General features: G+C 31.8%; 1 protein-coding gene across 3 annotated transcripts; it reads right to left on the bottom strand.

Annotated features, from left to right (window-relative positions):
* Window positions 1-1,507: 1,507 nt before the first annotated feature.
* Window positions 1,508-5,972, bottom strand: LOC112710485 (glycerol-3-phosphate dehydrogenase [NAD(+)]). 3 transcript variants are annotated; one of them, XM_025762723.3, is made up of 12 exons: window positions 5,837-5,972; window positions 5,512-5,694; window positions 4,961-5,037; window positions 4,799-4,871; window positions 3,868-4,085; window positions 3,644-3,751; window positions 3,365-3,428; window positions 3,246-3,283; window positions 3,032-3,152; window positions 2,901-2,955; window positions 2,754-2,802; window positions 1,508-2,212 (listed from the first exon to the last, which is right to left on the bottom strand). In XM_025762723.3, the coding sequence occupies exons 3-12, from the start codon at window positions 5,024-5,026 to the stop codon at window positions 2,057-2,059; spliced, it is 948 nt and encodes a 315-aa protein (XP_025618508.1). In that variant the 5' UTR covers window positions 5,027-5,037; window positions 5,512-5,694; window positions 5,837-5,972; the 3' UTR covers window positions 1,508-2,056. The 3 variants fall into 3 exon arrangements, with proteins under 3 accessions (XP_025618508.1, XP_072058678.1, XP_025618507.1); XM_072202577.1 differs by having other exon boundaries at window positions 5,512-5,691; window positions 5,837-5,922; XM_025762722.2 differs by having other exon boundaries at window positions 5,512-5,959.
* Between the last annotated feature and the right edge of the window lie 13,892 nt (window positions 5,973-19,864).

Here is a 19,864-nt window from a genome sequence, read left to right on the forward strand (position 1 = left end):
AAATTAGACATTATTTATGTATCATTGTTTCTTTAAGACTTTTGTATTTTTCCATGTATACTAGAACCAATTTGAGGAAAACATGACAAAAGTCGACGAAAAATATGCTACCAAATCTCTGTGGGAGGCTTAGATAAAATTAAATAATTAAATATTATTAATTATTAATAACAAACATCACAACTATAATATTTAAATATTATTAATCAATATTACTCATGATATAATCGTTGGTATAATTGTTATAGATGTTTTTATTTTTACATTTTAGTGACGATTTTTAGTCAAAATTAAAAGTGGTCGAAATTTATGAATGGAGGAGAGAACAATGGACTTTTAACGAATAGTCGAACCATTTATAAGATTGATTATCGATGCCATGACCCTTAGGCCAATTCTTGTAATGTGAAAGAAAATATAAAAAGGCCATATCAAATAGTGGCCGTCTTTAAAAATTTTGTCAAAATCATGCATCATGCCAACCAACAAATGATAGTTCCAATAATCATCAACAACTAGGCAGCAACATTTATTGAAAACTAAGAGAAAATATGTAGTTTATCTGTTTATACAATGAATATGGACAAAATATTTCTATCCAAGTGAATAGTGGAAGTCTGGAAGATACTAACCTCGTCTCATCCATAATATTAAACTATATTAAATGTATACTAAGACAAGTGATAAAATTATGAAGGAATAAGAATAAGAAAAGATGAAGAAATTTTTATTAATTGTTGATTGATTGAATTGAATTGAATTATGAAGGTAAAACTAAATATACATAAAGCATTGACTTAAAAAAGATAAAAACAAATAAAGATAAGATAAGAACAACTAAAGATAAGATAAAATAAAATAACAAAGACTAAAATTATAATTGAATTTATGTATTTCGTTGGATTGAATTTGTGGACCACAAGAATTTTTTTATTGTTATCATGAATTGAGGTGGAAGAGTAGTTTAATAACAAATTAATTAAATCATTTAAAATCTAAAATTACCAGAGTACAATTTTTTAATACTGGAGACAATTTACGTAGGATTGCATGATGACCAGAAACCGCTACCGAATTATGAAAAAACCATGAGAGACAGTAGAAACCACCATCTCAACTCAGAAACCGCCGCTATAGTCTCTCGCATTTCCTTCGTAATCCATTTTCTTTAGAAACCACCATCTCAGCTCAGAAACCGCTATAGTCTCTCGCATTTTCTTCATAATCCATTTTCTTTAGAAACAGCTACATGCTATAGTGATTTCTTGTCATCACGCAATCCTACATGAATCGCTACATACGTTCAATTTTAAAATCACTATATCCTGTAGCAATTTCTATAAATATGTCAATATTGCAAATACGTCTCCAATACTAAAAAGTTGCATTATGGTAACTTTGGATTCCAAATAATTTAATTAAATAACTTGTCCCTAAAATCAACTACTAAAATCAATTACTAGTATAAAATATATATTAAAATATAAAATACATAAAAATGCATATATTTATACAAGAATATATAATAACTGATTTTAATTGCTATACAAATAGCATTTTTGTAATTTTGTATAACAATAATAGTGTAACAGCTTTTCTTTTGAGTTAGTGCTCCAACAAGTAATGTAGAACAACAGATATAAGATTTGCAGTAATCATCAATCTTGATTTTAAACAAATAAATCAGCTAATAGCTCTCGAAAATTGGGAAAACCCAGTCAACAGATAAATTTTCAATTTACTTTTTTATTTTAATCTAGTCTCTTTTGTGAATGAATTACTTGCAGTGGAAGAACATAGCTTAAAAAGAATTTTTTCTAGATGTTAACTTCCATGGCTTTCAATATTCCATAAATGTCCTGACCTCCAGCCATGGACAACCTCGTTGTTGGCGCGAGAACGATGATGAAGCAACGAACTCTCCAATGCTTTCCACGGTTCATGTACGATGAAAGCATGGCGTTTGTATATTCTTGGGACTGTAACTGTAACCTGCTGTAACGGTAATCTATATTACTTAGACAATGTAACAAACACTCTGTTGGAGCACCTTGAATCAAAAGGACCTGACTTGCTTCTCACTGTACTCAACTATGGCTGATGGTGGAAGTAAGCCACTGCTTATCTCATGAACGGTTGCGAAGAGAGGAAACAATTCTAGCCATCCGCGGTGGCTGAGAACCTCATAAACCTCTCTTGCAGTTGAAACACCCTAAATACAAGAAAGTAAGATAAATAAGGACAGATATAAAGAACACAAAAAGCCTCTGCTAGTTCTTGGAGTGTTTTTATACGAGAAATGCTAGCGGATCAAGACTTTTTATCAATATTACTCAACACTTTATTTTTGTACTATTATAATTTAAAGTTTAAAAGTTTAGGGGTTTAGAATTTAGTCTTAGTCTTTAGTGTTTAGAATTGGCCAAATGTTAGTCAAAAATGATAAGAGACTAACTTTTCCTATTATTAGAGATATAACCATTCATTTGCTTCTTTTATGAGCTTAAGCTTTTTCTTTTCGGAGAAGTAATTTCATGACATGACATCAGACTTAAAAGAGGCTCCCGCGTGAGGGAACGCATTAAAATATAACTATTTCCTTTTCCTATCAGCTTAAGAAATATCGATATTAACATTTTCAATATTTGATTCTGGAATTCAATAAATTAGCACTGGCCATTGTATGTATTATTCATCCAAAGATGCTTAGTCTATGATTATACTATAGGCTAAAGTGCATTTCATGTTTGTACCTGCAATTTCTGGCCTTGCAGCATCTCTGCTTCGAGCTCATCGAAAGACCTGCAGAGAATAGAACGGAAACAAGAAACACTAGATCAATCCATTTTCCGTTTCTTTTAATAGAATCAAGGACCAAGAAAAAGAAATAGGAAACTAACCTCCTTCCCCCATTCTTTGCATAAGCCTCAGCAACTTTCCTGTTTCGACCACCCACTGCCATAACCAACATGGTTTTAATAAAAGCAAGCAAATGAAAGCTAGATTAATTAAAGTTAATTAACTTCCTTACAGCAAGTTGTGATAAGGTCCGCCACACCACAGCTCTCGAAAAATGTGCTGTCCTTAACAGATGGAAACAACAACTTCGAAAATGCCTTCATCTCTCTAAGACCAAGTCGCATGATTGCAGCCTAGACACAATGTAGATAAACCAAAAATAAAAACACAGGATGAATATTCTTTATATGTAAAAGAAGCCTCAACATAAAATCCTGTAAACCTACTTTCGTATTGTTTCCCATCTCCAGGCCATCAACAAAACCTGTTCATATGCGTATAATTCTTAAATCAATCACTTCATGAGAAAGGAAGGGATAAAACTTCAGGTACTGTACAAACAAACCTGCTGCTAAGGCCACAACATTTTTCAGTGTTCCACACAGTTCAACTCCTTCAACATCCTGGACCTAATTTTTATATACATAAAAAAATCATAAACACCGAATATCTGAATGTTTTGCGAGCTACAATAAAGTACTAAGGATCATATAAAATTGTCATGACAATATATCTTTGTATTATTTATTACACTAGGCAAATTCCTCAATTTCATCTAGAATTACTTGTGATAAAATTTTCACCAAATTGTTCATCATCAATTATGAGATAATGCTGTACTTACAGCTGTGACAATGAAATATGGAGTATAAAACAACTGAACCCATCTCTCGGCAACGTCTCTGTTCTGCCGGTATCCAACAGTTGCTTCACTAAACTTCTCTACAGCTATCTGTACAACAGTAATAATTTCGAGACAGTTTTAATTAAGGCAGTGAAAGATGCCATGAAGAATCTTTTGTTACTGTAAAAATAATAAAAATTAAAAATCAGAAAATTTCTAACTACCTCATTTGCTATGTTGGCCCCCATTAAAACAGAACAACTGATTCCGAGTATCTGAGATATGAGACTAGAGATCATACATGGGCCTTCCATCTTCACCTCCATCCCTTTGACAAGAGAAATAGCCTCAGCATCTGCTCTTATTTTGCCAACAAGCCTTTTGCATATTCCTTCCATAAATTGATGTGGAGTCACGAAGACTAACATGTTCGCATCCCTCACTGCATGATTTACCCACTCAGTGCACAAGATTAGAGTGTAGTATTGAAATTACTAACAAAACATTATGTCCTTATCCATCAGGCTGTGATTTGTTTTGAAAATAGAACAAAACACAAAAGACAAAGACACAAAAATTAGTGTTTTTGTATTTTATTTAGTGATAAACTAAATATAATATAGAACAAATTATGAAAAGTGTAATTTACTTTCATTCTCTTCATCACACAAAATCTCGGAAGAAAAATAAAATGGTAAAAAATATAATTATGAAAAATTGATAGGAATAATGAAAAGATTAAAAGAAAAAAGTAAGTTATTTTTCTTACTAGTGTCTCTGTGTTCTTCTTGACAAGAAAGACACATAATACACTAATTCAGTGTCTCGGGACAATATTCGTGTCTATGTCTCACTTGTCAAACATTTATCTTTGTGTCGTTGTCTCTGTGTCCTGTGCTTAGCAGCCAGTGAACAAAAAATTTGCCCAGAATAGCAAAGTGACTGGCTAATAATTGTCTATAACATGATCTTTTGTGGGTAATTTTAGTACTTCACTGACAATTTTAAATGGTTAATTGCTTATAGAATCTAGTATTTAGTTTTCTACTCACAAAGAAAGAGTAGATTCTTCTGGACTAAGATTCTTATTTTATATGTTCTAAATTTGATATAAATTACTGAAATTGATACTAAAAGAAAAGAAACAATTGGTACCAGTATTTTCAAGATCTGGATCTGCAACAACATTATTGCCAAGCTTGATTCCAGGGAGATATTTGACATTTTCCTGCCAAATGAAAAATATATTGAAAAATATTTGGACACATAATGGCAATGAAAATGGAAAGCAATAAAGCATGGCTATCTAGTCCTTACATTGGTTCGGTTGATGGCATCAGTGAGTTTCTCACCACTTTGTAATGTCTCCTCATACACCCACATCCTTACTTCATCTGAGTTTATCAGATGATCCATCAAATGAATAAACTCATTATTCTAAAGGAAATTCAGTTTGTTACCAATATATATATGATGACTTAAGTTTCAGCAAATATTTTTTTTTAAAAAAAAGGAAAAAGAAAAATCACTACTTATAGATTGTCTTTGTATTATACATTCCTAGCCTTCTTTGGCCACAATTTTTTCATCAATCCAACATCATTGTACCTATCATTTATAAAACTCACTTGCACAAGAACAATTGATGAACAACGAACCTAGTCAACTTTTTTCTAGATAGATGCTTGCATGTCCAAAACTAAAGTATATATTAAAATATAAAATATATATTGAAAATAAATTAAATAAGGTATATATTTATACAATATTACATGATTTGATGACTGATTTTTTGGACAAATATAGCATTTTTTAAAAACACTCAAAAACAAATGGGAATAAAAAAGAAGAAAGGATAGAAAAATGACCATGGAATGAGTTCAGCCTGAAGGTGTTGGAGGCAATGAGCTTAGAAGCAACACTGCCCCAGTTGCCACTACCAATAACAGAAACCTTCGATCTGTGTGTAGTGTCATTGACACTGCTACTGCTCAAGACGCTGTTATGAGCCACAGTCTCTTCCTTTTGTTGAGATTGAGCCTCCAAAGCTGCTGGAGCCATGAAGAAGAGCAACAAAGACAGAAAGAAGAAGAGAAAAAGAAACGAGTGACACACAGAGAGTGGATTGAAGAGAGAAGAGAGTGAAGTATAAGAAGAAAAAGAGAAGGGTTGAAGGGGGCGGAGATGGCATACCAGCCAGGCGCGTGACAAACTAAGTTGAATCTGGCGATGTCCTCTATGAGTATGTGTCTTTTGCAGCACAAGACACCATAGTTGCGTCGTGTGCTCGGTTATGTAGGGACCACCATTTTTAACTAATCCATGAAATCCTATTGTTTCACTTTGAATTTATCTCCACAACCATGATAATTTGGGTAAATCACACAAACAAACGAAATGAAGATCAATATTATACTCATATTTTAAAATAAAATAGATTATATATATGTTTTAAAATATTTTTGTGTAAATCGAATTAACTAAATTTAGTATATGTTTTTTAAATATAAATTAAATCAATTAAATTTGATTTACTGTATATATCCTATCAATAGTAAATTGAATTACGATTTATTATATTTGTAATATATACATATAAATTAAATCTAGTTTATTTGATTCACTACGAATATAAATTATTGATATTTACTTTTTTTAAGTTAATTTTTTATTAATTTTAAAACATAAATATCAATAAAAAAATACTCTCCATTTGAATTTAAATAAAATATAAAAATTTACAATAAATAAGAATAGAAATTCAAATGGGGACTGCTACACATACAAGCAAAAAAGGCCTACAAGTGTTACAAATTGGCCCAGCCCAAGATAAAGACATGCGCACACGCGCGTAACTCAACCATTACGCTTCGCAAAAGGCGCTCGTTATGGCGCACTCTTCCACTTCTCCTTCGAACAAAACACAAACCTTCAAACTTCGAGCAACATTCCAAACCGAAAAGATAGAACTTGTCACAGAGATTAGTAGAAACCATCAACAAAAGATAGAACTCTCGATCAACAATTTCAAGAGAAAACGAAGAAATATTACTCAAGGTACGATACTATTTTACTCATATTGTAGATTTTTCACATTTTGAAATCGAAGAACTAGGTTTTACTGTTCTTCTACGTTCTTCTAGGTTTTATTGTTATTCTTATTCTATCTCTCATTTTACTGTTTTTAATATTGTTCTTGTTCTACGTTTTAATGTTCTTCTTGGTTCTAGGTTTTACTGTTCTTCTTAGTTATTCTACGCTTTACTGATCTTCTTGTTCTAGTTCTTCTCGTAACTGATTTTTAGGAGTATATTGCGTAATTTGTTGGGTGTATATGGCATAATTTGTTGGATGTAAATTTCTGAACTGATATAGTGTAATATAATCAACTGTTGCAACTATTCTGATATTTCTTGTCCTTGTAATATTGGTTGTTCTTGGGTGTATATTGCATAATTTAGTGGGTGTATATGGAGTAACTTGTTAGGTGCATATGACATAAATTGTTGGGTGTATCTGATTCATATCTATGGGTGTATCTTACTGTTATCAATGGGTGTATCTGACTCATATATATGGGTGTATCTTACTGATATTTTTTGGTGTATTTTTCATTTCAGAGAAAATGGCAGCGAGAAACCAACCTGGAAGAAATGTAAGAACAAATATATGTTTTACATGAAATCAGTTTTATATAATAGAATTATATCTGACTATAATTTTATTTTTATTTACAGCAAACAAAAGACCTTAAGTGTGCAACACATCTCTTAAGTGATAAATTCAGAAACATGAGTGAGGAAAAAAAAACAATTGTGAGGAATTTGGGATTCGGTGGCTTGATGCACATCCCACCACTAAGGGTGCATCACCAAGTGTTAAGGGAGCTGGCTAACAACTTCAATCTAGGGGAGAACAGGCTGAAAACGGGATACGGTTCTTTTAAAATAACACCAAGAAAAATAGGTGATGCGCTTGACATCAATGCAACAGGTAACTCGCTAAAAACTATAGGTGTATATTAACTGATGCTTGGGTATATTTAAGTTGATGCTTGGGTGTATTTGAACCGACTTTGATACTTTGTTATTTTCCTTTTTGTAGGAGATCTATTTCCTCAGAAAGTCAATTATAAGAAACTTTCTGAGGATGACAAAGTAATTTTTAGAAGATTTCAGGGTAAGACCCTCAAAAGTCTTACATGTGAGATGATGGATATTGGCGTTGGTAATGAAGAGGAACGCCTAATGTTCAAGAGGATTTTCATCCTCTATATACATATGGCGTTCCTTTTACCAACGACAATAAACAAAATCTCGCCTATGCACCTGGCCCCAATTTTTGAGATGGACAGCATAACGGAGCAAAATTGGGGGGGGGCATGTTTTAACCTTTATGGTCAAGGGCATAACCGACTACAAGGAGAAAAAGAAGAAGGCAATTGATGGCTGCCTCTTTGCCCTGATGATAATTTACTTTCATCTTTCTAAAAACAAGGGCAAGAAGAGGGCTGAAAGACCGCCAAAAGCCTGGATTGCCAACTGGAGTAAGGAGCAGTTGGTCGAAATAATGAGTGCAGAAACAGAGAAAATTTTGGTAAGTGAACGTAATATGTTGGGTGTATTTTATTTACCTAAATGCTGCTAACTAAAATATCTAATGTTTCAGGGGATTGTAAAGATGGCAGAAACAAGAGAGAAAATGAAAAAAATAGAGAAAAAAGAAAAAAAGAAATAAAAAAACAAAAAAAGAAAGGCGGGTTCAACATCGTCTTCGGAGACAGAAACAACTGACAGTGATAGTTCTACCTCTGAGTCTGAGACTCAAGAAGACTCAGAGGATTCACCAAGAAAACAACCCAGCAAAAAAGAAAAAAAGTAAGTACCATAATTGGGTGTAATTTCTTCGTCGACTTGGGTGTATTTTGTGGAACCATTTGGGTGTATTTTGTTTATCAAGTTGGGTGTATATTGTTTATTATGTTGGGTGTATATTTTCGATCCAGTTGGTTGTATCTTGTGCATTCATTTGGGTGTATTTTATATCTTTAGTATGTTCTAAATAATAATTGTTTGCCTTCCAGAATGGACTCCAGAGAAAGAAAGAAGAGTCAAGAGGATTCTGATTCTGATTCAGAATCTGAATCAAGTGATGAGTAATGTTCTGAAATTATTACTCCTTTCTTTTGGGCTCATTATAAAGATTTCGTGTATTAACTGAAGTGTCTCTTATTAACTTATAGAAGCGAAGAATCATCACCGGTGGAGAAGCAAAAGAAAAAGAAAAAGACACAAAGAACACCAAAAAAGTAAGCACTTCTTTGGATAATATTCTGTGATAAAATTAATTTTTTATTTCTGATTCATACTTATTTTTTCCACCCAAAACACAATCCAAAAAGAAAAAGGTTGTTGTTGAGCATTCATCTCCTGAAGAAGATCAATACAATGATGGGTACAGTACCTCGTAAGCACAGTACCTCGTAAGCTATATTACCGTCTATCATCATAATTATTTTTGTTAACATCTTCTTTTATGAATGTAGTGAGAGATATGAAATAGGAAGTGAAGATCTAGATGAATTATTAAGGGGAATCGATGAAAAATCTGCAGCAGAGGGGTATGTCTTGTTGGGGTGTATATTTCAGATTTTAGTGTGTTTTCTTTGCTAATAATTGTTTCTTGTTTCGCAGGCAGAACGAAGCTGACCTGCGATCGACAGAAGGTCGCTAAGTCTCCTCTGAAACGTAAGAAGCTTTATTTAATAAAATCTTGTTATCATGATTTGGGTGTATTTTGTTGATCAAGTTGGGTGTATGTTGTTTATTAAGTTGGGTGTTGGGTGTATTTCGTTTGTTGTGTTAGGTGTATATTGTCCATTCTGTTGGTTGTAGCTTGTGCATTCATTTGGGTCTATTTTATACCTGTATCATATTTTGTCTGAGTAGCATGAAATCTGTTTAGAATACCGGATGTGAACTTGGGAAGTGATGATCCTTCCTCTCAAGGATGCACAGAACAAAGTAGTGTAAACAACCCGGCAGAGAGTATGTAATTTCTCTTTCAAATAATTGTTACTTTTGTTCTTCTATTACCTTCTACTTCTAATTCTGTATATATTTTTTTAGAAAAAAAGTCCTTTATTATTTTATTCGAGAAAAAAAAGGGAGGAAAAAAAAGCAAAAACTGCAAGTATGTAAGTTTTCAAAAAACAAAGCCTGTCTTCTTTTTGAATTGTTCGGGTGTATTTATTGACTTTTTTTTGGTGTATTTTAGGTTGAGTCCGGTTCAACAGTCAGCCAGTGAGCCGGCTGATTTGAATATGATAGTTATGAAGGAACGGACACTGTCGGAAGCACTTGCAATGTGAGTTTTTCAAGAATATTTCAACCTTATAACCTTATTATTTTCAAAGGCATTGTTAACCTTTCATTTTTCTTCTTGTTTAGAGTTCCGATTCAAGTTTTTGTGCCAGTGTCCCAAACAGCCACTGTGCCGGAATTTGAAGAAACACCTGAGATAGATTTTGAACCAACCCCTCTGCTACAAATTGAAGGAAAACTACAAAAATGTAAGAAATAGTATTATTTGTTTAGAGTTTGGGTGTATATTGGGTTACAGTTCGGGTGTATATATGCTAACAGTTTGGGTGTATATTGTTCCTGAATAGTTTTTTTTACGCCATGATTAATTTGTGTGTAACTGTGCAGCACTCCTGAACCCCCCAACAACTTCAAGAAAGCACACCCACGCTTCCCCCAGCTCCAACTAAAATGTAAGTTCATCAGACTAAAATCAATCTTTGCTTATCATCTGTATATTCTTATTCTTGTAATACGTTATACATGATGACGCAGTTATCCAGCTGCAGAAGACGCTGCTGCCCTATTGATGATGGCACAGACAACATCGTATGCTCCTAGAACAGATCAGATGCCATCATTCAGCCTTGGCCTCACTGATTCAAGCCAAGAAGAAGCATCAATGCAGGAGGGAGCGTCAACGTAGGAGGCAGAAAGGGCAAAATCTCCAAAAGCTGCAAATTTGCTAGAACAATTAGATAATTTGGTACAAAAAATAGCAAGAAATGCAGCGAAAGAAGAAAGTAAAAGTCCACAAATTCAAAGGGAGACTGTGGGAGAAAGTTCTGGGAGGTTTGAAACTCCTGCAGAAATAAATCTGAATACGGATGATATGAAACAGAAGTGCTACATCTGGGGGACGCGAGTGAAGACATACGCAGATGGTAGAACTAACGAGTATGAAAACATGTGCACTCTGATGGCCCAATATAAATACATTTTGACAAAAATGCACATTGCATCACTCCAGGCAGCAACTTTTATAGAAGCTGAGGTAATATTAGAATAACATTAATATTTTTACACCAAAGTTTACTGCAATGTTTATTAATATAAATTGATTTCGGCATATATTTCTAGATTGTATCTGCCATGTGCCTCATCCTCAACCAGACAAATGATAAAAGGTTTCAAAAACAAGTATACTGTCTCCCCCCCGATATTGTGGTAAGTGTTACTTCTACAAATTTTGGGTGTATTTTTTGTATTCATTTGGGTGTATTTTTTAAGTTCAGTTGGGTGTAAGTTGTGTAGTCATTTGGGTGTATTTATAGTATTCACTTGGGTGTATTTTCAGTATTTCATTTGTTGTTTCACGATTGTTGCAGAACATGGCCATTTCGAAGCATCCAAACGGGAAATTCATATCACCTAAAACCAATAAAGAATTCAGGATGGAAGACTACCCAAGTTTTATTCCCTTCATAGATGCAAAAAAATTAACTTCGCATTCATATGTAAGTTTTTATTTGTAAAATTTGTTAGTACCGTTCTTTACTTATATGCCAAATAAAATAACACACTGTTGAAATATGGCAATCCTTCAGATTTTTGCACCTGTTTGCCACGCGGACCATTGGTTGTTATGGGTGATTGATACAAGAAAGCGGAGATTTCATATACTTGACCCGCTACACAAGAAAGCTCCAAGCGATTAGAGAAAGCAGCTTAATAAATTCACTGTAAGTTGGCTCTATGTTCTCCTTTGGGTGTATTTTGTGGTACCATTTGGGTGTATTTTGTTAATCAAGTTGGGTGTATGTTGTTTATTCAGTTGGTTGTATCTTGTGCATTCATTTGGGTGTATTTTATATCTTTAGTATGTTCTAAATAATCATTGTTTGCATTCATTTGGGTGTATTTCATTCGGGTGTATTACTGATTTGTTTTGGTATTTAAGGGATATGTAATTTCAAGAATGAGAGCATATGTTGGCGGGGAACCTCTGAAGAAAGGCGAGAAGGAGAAGGAAATTAAAGCATCATATGTTAAGATATCATGCCAAAAATCAACGTATAAATTTCTGACTCTGAACATTAAACTTTCCTAAATGAGATTTGTAATTTATTTTCTTCATTTTCAGATATGACTGCGCTATCTACGTTATGAAGTGGCTTAAGTTAATTGAGCCAGAAAACATTAAAAAGGGGAAGTATGAATGGGATAATTGGAAATAGGTAACTGTCTTTAAAACTATATAACTCTGTATTACTTTACTGAATTAATATTGCTGTTTAAACAGAATATACTTTTTAATTGTAGGACGAGGTGGACCACTATAGAGTGGAGTATGCTTCGCGGATACTATTCAATGAAATGAATAAAGAGAGAGATGAAACAATTAGAGCGAGTAATGCAATAAGACTGTCGAAGCCATCCTCCATACTATTGAGTCCGTTTTGTCAGATAAATTCTATTGATATAGAAAATGTGTAATCCAAATGCTAGCTAGTTTGTAAATTGAACAAATGCTGTAAAAAAATTGCCATTTATAAACAACTTCTATTCAATGAAATTTTTTTCCATAGTTAAACTATATGTTCTGTTAAACTGTCTGTGCTGTATTCAAAAGCTGTATTACAGGTGGTTAAATATGAAGAAAAACATCAAGGCAGATCTAAACACAGATTATAAATTTTATACCCAACGGGAGTTTAATATACACCAAAGATTGCATAAAATATACATCCAAACTGTCTGTGCTGTATTCAAAATGTATGAATTACAGGTACTAAAATATGAAGAAAAACATCAAATAAAATATACATCCATAACCTGCGATTTTTTAAACCCAAATAAAGTTGAATATACACCCTGAAATCTATCCCCCCATGATGCTTTGAGACTAAAACCCTAAACCCTAAACACTTAAAATGTAAAATGTGAATTCACAAAAATACACCCAAGAGAAACAGTGCTTTTACACCCATATTCTGTAAAAATATACACCCAAAGAGTTATCCCCTGCTGCTGGTACCGTAAACTGATAATTCATAACATGTCCTTGATATTGGCTGGAATATCCAAAGAGTTATCCCTCTCGACTCGAATAATAAGCATTGGCATTTTATCTCGGCTGCAACTGAGTCGTATGTAACCACAAACTTGCTGAATATTGAGCTGGAAACTTGTTCTCAAACTTCGTATACTGAATAGTCTAGAGCGGAATTCGTTAATCTGGTGATGCAATTTGCCTTTCCTCTGAATTGCGCTTGGACTTCCCTAAACTTTTGATGAGTGTACACATCTTGAAACTGAGCTTTAATGGAGGATTTGGTTGCACACGGTATGACCGTATGAAAATCTGCAGCATCTGATTCTCTCTCTGCTTGCTCCCTGCTTTTGAGACAATTATCGTATTGTTTGACGAACTGAATAAGCAAGCTGTTCCGGGTGATAAACTTGTTAAAAAATGAATGCATGCTCTCGCTCCTTTGTGTGCTTCTCATCCCTGCCCAGAAGTGGTGATCCAGATAGATAGGAACCCATATATGATGGTCTTCATACAGATCTGCAGAATACACCCAAACACAGATTATAAATACACCCGAAAAAACATGCAAGTTACACCTCTGCTACAGATTTTAAACAAACATTACCTGAAAGCCACTTGTTGTCCACAAGACCAAAATTCAACAGAAAATCATTCCAATTCCTATCGAATGAGTCTTTGCTATGAGAGTTCCAAACAAGTTGGCTCATTTCTTGTTCAATATCTGCATGTCCCTTGTACCCGTTTAATTTGCTTGGAATCTTCTTCATGATGTGCCAAATACACCAACGGTGAATTGTTGTTGGCATACAGGCCTTTAAAGCCATTTTCATTGATGCGCATTGATCGGTGAGAAACCCTTTCGGAGCGTTTCCTCCCATGCAACGAAGCCAACATTGAAATAACCATTTGAATGATTCAATTTCTTCGTTTTTCATCAAAGAGCATCTGAGAAGTGTTGACTGACCGTGGTGATTCACCCCGACAAAAGAACCACAGACCAAATTATACCTGAAATAAATTACCATAGTGCAGAATGCAAAATCATTAGGTACACCCCAACACATGCTTCCTATACACCCAAAAAACAGCCAATATACAACTCTGCTGCGGATTCATAAAAATACATTAATTTAGCATCATAAACAGGGCAGTTTGTTACCTGTTTGTATTGCAGGTGGTGTCAAATGAAATGACGTCTCCGAAATACTCAAAGGCAGCTCTACTTCTTGCATCGGCCCAAAAAGCCAGCTTAATCGAATGATCCTCCTCGAGTTCAAGCTCAAAAAAGAAATTCTGATTCTTCTCTTTCATTCTTAACAAATATTTCCCGAATTCCTTTGCATCTTCTTGTTCGGAAACATTCCGCACTTCCCTGGTAATGTAATTCCTCACGTTCTTTTTGATAAAATTTAACTCACGGTGACCCCCGGCAGCCGCAACAAATGATTGGTAGGTTTTGCTTGGTCTGATACCAGCCTCCTCGTTATTCTCTATTGTACGACGAATGGACATGCTTAGTTCCCTGTGCTGTTTGAGCATCTCTGCTTTACTTGGACAGCAGGGGTGTGAATGATCCAGCACAACCTTTGAAATGATTCAAGCACCGACATCCTTCAATGTGTGTATATAAATTCTTGCAGGACAGTTTAAACCGGCTGTCGGATTCGTCTTCTCGGTCAGAGATATTTTAGATTTCCATTTTCCCTCTCTGCTACATGTAATCAATTGATTCTTAATCTCGTTTCCCTTCCTATTTGTGCTCCGAACTCTTGTAGAAAAACCTGCAACCTTGGCGTAGTTCCTGTAAAATTTTCCAGCATCTTCAAGGGTGGTAAAGGTCATTCCAACCTTCGGAATAAACTGGTCATCAACAACAGAGAGAGGCTGCAGAATACACCATGTCAAAAACTATAAATACACCCAACTATTGCAAATATAATACACCCGAACGACACCAACTCAACTAAAATGAAAATAAAAGCCATAAGTTGTAAACAAAAAACAAAAAACACACCCAATCATGTCTGATATAATACACCCGAACGACAACAACTCAGCTAAAACAACAGAAAAAGCCATAAATGTAAATACACTCACACTACCGAAACAAATACACCCAAAAAAGTTCTGATCTACACCCGAACGTCTGCTATAAATTCCAGATAATCAATCAAAACTAATACATTACATTCAATCCACAGATTTATGTTTATGCGTTAGTCTCACAGTCAATGTTCACGAATTATTCAGCTACACAATGCTATACAAATTACTACAATAAAATTCAGAGTAAACGTATGTAAATCAAACCTCAGGAACTTCGTTAGATTCAAATTCATAATCCACTTCACCCTAATTCAGCTGAGAATCTGACGTTGAATCAACCATTATCTTCAAAACGAATCCAAACTTTGATTTCAGTAAACAAAAACGAGAAGAAGAAGAAGAAGAACGAGAAGAAAAAGAACGAGAAGAAGAAGAAGAACGAGGAGAAGAACGAAGAACGAAACAAATCTAGAAATAAGGAGAGAAGAACGAGAAGAAGAAGAACCAGAAGAAGAAGAACGAGAAGAAGAATGAAGAAAGGAAACAAATCTTTTAAATTTGGTAGTTATATAGCGCGTGTATTGGATGTAGGGTTGCAGCGCGTTTTGATGGTTTATTGGTTAATGAACTTGTAAAGCATACAAGCCATTAGGACTTGTATGCAGAGCTTTTCTGAATTCAAATTTGTTTTTTAGTTCAAATTCAAGAAAATCTACGTTTTTATAAATTATAAATGTAAAAGAAAATATTAAACAATTTCTAAAAAAATTATTTAAAAATTATCATTTGATTCATTAGCATCTAAAAAATTATTACTGAAACTTATAATATTATAAAAATTAATATAAAATATAGTCTCCCAAAGTGATATAAGAATTAAAACTTGAATTTTTCAAAGTCAAAAGTAACAGATAGTTATACAATATATAATGACTAACTATATTTATACAATATGTAATATTAGAAATAATTAAAATAATATATCAATTAAATTATCATTTAATTTGTAAAATTAAGTATAAAATTTATGCTTTGATAATTGTATGCTTTGAAAAATCTAAGTTTAAGTTAGAAGTAACGTCATTAAAGGCATAAATTTATACTTGATTTAATAAAGTATTTTAATTATTTTTCAAAATACATACTGTATAAATATAGTTGGTCATTATATATTGTATAAATATCTGTTATCTCTGGCTCTGAATAATTTAACTTTTAACTCTTATACCATATTCTACACTTTTTTTAGAGGTTAATTAGTCAAATGATAATTTTTAATAATCTTTTAGAAATTATTTAATGTTCCATTTTATATTTATAAATTTATAAAAGTGTATATTTTCTAGGGTTTGGACTAAAATACAAAAGTTGATTTTTTATTTTTATTTATTTTTTTTATATTTTATTTTAATTCAAATGAATGTATTTTTTATTGACATTTATGTTTTAAAATTAATATTATTAATTTAAAAGAAGTAAATGTTAATAATTTATATCAGTAGTAAATCGAATCTAGTTGATATAGCATAGATAGTAAATCAAATCCAATTAATTCGATTTACATTGAAAAAACGCAAATTGAACTTAGTTGATTCGATTTACATAGAATTATTTTAGGAGATGCACGTAAATTGGCCTATTCGGTAAATGCTATAGTGCCTAAAAGGTGGTGCTTATTTACTAAAAAGGGTTAAAAGTTATTATTTAATTTAAAAGATATAAAAATAAATAATTTTAAAAAATCAAAACTTACTACAAAAAATAAGTTAGACAAAATTTAAGTAAAAACTCATAAGCACCGTAGAATTAGCCTATTCTATTTTAAGATATTGGTATAATATTCATCCTCATTTAGTTTTTTTTTGCGTAATTTACCATGATAATTTCGAGTAACTATGCGAGGAATAATATAAAATTATTTTATTTAACTTAGAATTAATAATTATACATATAATTAGGAGTGTTCATAGGAGTGTTCATAGGTCAGATGAAATTGGGTTTGATGTAACTTAGACCTGATTCGAAATATATATTGAGTCTATTTGTTAAATCCGAATCCGACCCTAAACCCGATAAAATCTACACACTTTCGGACCATGATTATACCGGGTAAAAATCGGGTGAAAACTGGGCCGTTAACATTACTTTCTTGTAAGTTAGCATGTGAAAATATCCAAATTTCTAAGACTCCAACCATTATTGGACATGATAAAATTCACTTGAAAAAATATAACAAGAACTAACTCTTCCCTAAAATTAAAGCATAGCCACAATTAATACTAATATTGTCTAATAACACTAAATATTTAAATCAATACAAATAACACAATATTATGCATTAGTCTAAAGTCTTATGCATTTTAAGCATAAAACATTAACTTATAGTCTTATAATGACTAATAACACAAAATATTAAAGTTTACAATACTTAAATTTCACATAAAAATATGCATCATTTATCACTAATAATACAAAATATTAATTGTGTATGATGACTGGATCACCGGACCGAGTTCGGATGACCCGACCTATGGCCCGGACCTGACCCGTAATAATGATCGGTCTATTTTTGAGACCCTTTCTCGACCCTAGACTCGGTAAAATTACACCAAATTAGTCTCAAAAGTTCGAAGGCGGGCCGGACCGAACCGGACCATGAACATCCCTACATATAATTATGTATTTATTATATTTAAATTATTTATTTATTTTAATAATAATTATGGAATACATAACAAAATTTTTGAGTTAATTTAGACTGATTTTTATTTTTTTAAATATTTTTTATAATTTCATTCACACCAATTAGTCAAATAAAATTTCTTACATATGTATTTTTGTGTAAAATTAAAGACGATAATTATTAGATAGTAATTTAGTTAAATATATTAAATTATTTAATAATTTATTAGTTATTAACTTCAAATAAAAATAATTATATACGAGTCTTGTATCATTAATTTTTTATATAAATACATATATAAATATAAAATAATTATATTTATATTTATTATCAAAATATAAATAAACATATTAAAATATAAGGTTACTAATTTTTTTGTATTCGCAAAAATTTGATTGTTTGACTGAAAAGAATTTAATTCTTGTACTTTAAAATGATTTATTATTTTTTAATTGATTTTTTTTCTTGAAAAAAATGTGTGGAATATTTAAATATACATAAATACATAAAAATTAATTTAATAGCTAGTTTTAGTATTTATGAAACATTTTTGTTTTCTCTTAATGAAAACAGATTTTGTAATATATATATATATATATATATATATATATATATATATATATATATATATATATATATATATATATATATATATATATATATCAGGCTTCTGTATGTCATAGCTAAATAAATTAACCCTAATTTATTTCAAACGTGTTTAATAGAATGAAAACAACTTAGTTAAAATTCAATTTGGTATGAATTTGATGTGTTATTTCAGTCTTTGAGGATTTAATGATTTAAAATGCTTCTTACAAACAATAAGTCAAATTCTTCTTCTAATGTCAATACGTTTAATGCCTATCTTACCAATCTGTTAATCACAATTCTATAGAGAATTATTTTAACTCATTAAAACTTTTTTTTTTTGGGTCAGAACTCATTAAAACTTAAAAAGAGTACCCAAAACATGTACGGACTATGGACTATGGACTATGGACTATGGAGGCATCAAAGTAAGCATTTAACCCATTGGCCAGCGGTAAACCCTTAAATGGAGTTCTGATCTGCGACGGATTAATCCTTGATCTGTTGGACTAGGGAATACCGTGGGCAACCAAAAAAAAAAAATAAGCATTAATATTCACGCTAAACCAAATACAGCATGCATCATAATGCACTATTCTGCAGAAAATTATAATTAATGTTGATTGACAATTCTATTAGTATATTTTCAAATGATAATATTTACACAAACAAAAACAAGAATAAAAAAATTTACATAATTAAGAATAATAGTATAATTTATATTTACCGATATCCAATTTAACTTCTAAGGTTACGTTTGTTTATAGATATAGAATATTAAAATAGAGACATAAAGATATAAAATCATATTTGATAGATAAAATATGAATAAAAATATTATATCTAGACAGGAACGAAGGCAAGTATTAGAGAAGAGGAGCAATGGCCCCCCCTAAATAAAAAATTTTAATGTATAAAGGTCATTAATTTTTATATTAGCCCCCTCTTAATTTTAATTTTTTCTTCTTCTAATATTATACTTTTATGTTGGTCCCCTCCTAAAAATTACTCTAACTCCGCCCTTGTATCTAGAGATACTGAATTAGTGTATTTTGTGTTTATTTGGATAGAAAAGAACACAGAGACCCTAACAAAATACACCGCTTATTTTTATTTTTTATTATTTTTGTTAATTTTTTGTAATTATATTTTTTATTATTATATTTTTCTTTCTAAATTTTTTGAATAAAAAAATAAGAATAAATTAGACTTTTATAATTTGTTTTAGTTTATTAACAAACAAAATACAAGCACAATCATTTTTGTGTTTTTTCTTTGTATTTTGTTTTCAGTGTCTTATCTTGTCTTGCTTTGTTCTGTTCTCATAACCAAATACAACTTAATTGATTAAGATGGATAATTACTTAATTCTGTGTAAAATGGATTTATATTCAAAATGAGACAAAATTGAAATTTCGGTATACAAAAGTAGTATAGACAAAATGAGCAAATTAAGATGCAAAATTTTATTATCAGATAGGACGAGACCGAGTGAGATAGTGCAAAAATTTGTCCTTATCCATCCTTTGTCATTCTTATATATATGT

The sequence above is a fragment of the Arachis hypogaea genome, chromosome 9 (genome assembly GCF_003086295.3).
Source record: "Arachis hypogaea cultivar Tifrunner chromosome 9, arahy.Tifrunner.gnm2.J5K5, whole genome shotgun sequence".
Lineage (NCBI taxonomy): Eukaryota > Viridiplantae > Streptophyta > Magnoliopsida > Fabales > Fabaceae > Arachis > Arachis hypogaea.

Bases quoted from the DNA above. Each gene is read 5' to 3' on its own strand.
- LOC112710485 (XM_025762722.2), bottom strand. From the start codon at position 5,704: ATGGCTCCAGCAGCTTTGGAGGCTCAATCTCAACAAAAGGAAGAGACT. The intron at 3,752-3,867 runs GTAGTTAGAAAT...ACTGTTGTACAG, and splicing joins GGGCCAACATAGCAAATGAG to ATAGCTGTAGAGAAGTTTAG. The intron at 2,956-3,031 runs GTAAGGAAGTTA...TGGTTATGGCAG, and splicing joins GGACCTTATCACAACTTGCT to TGGGTGGTCGAAACAGGAAA.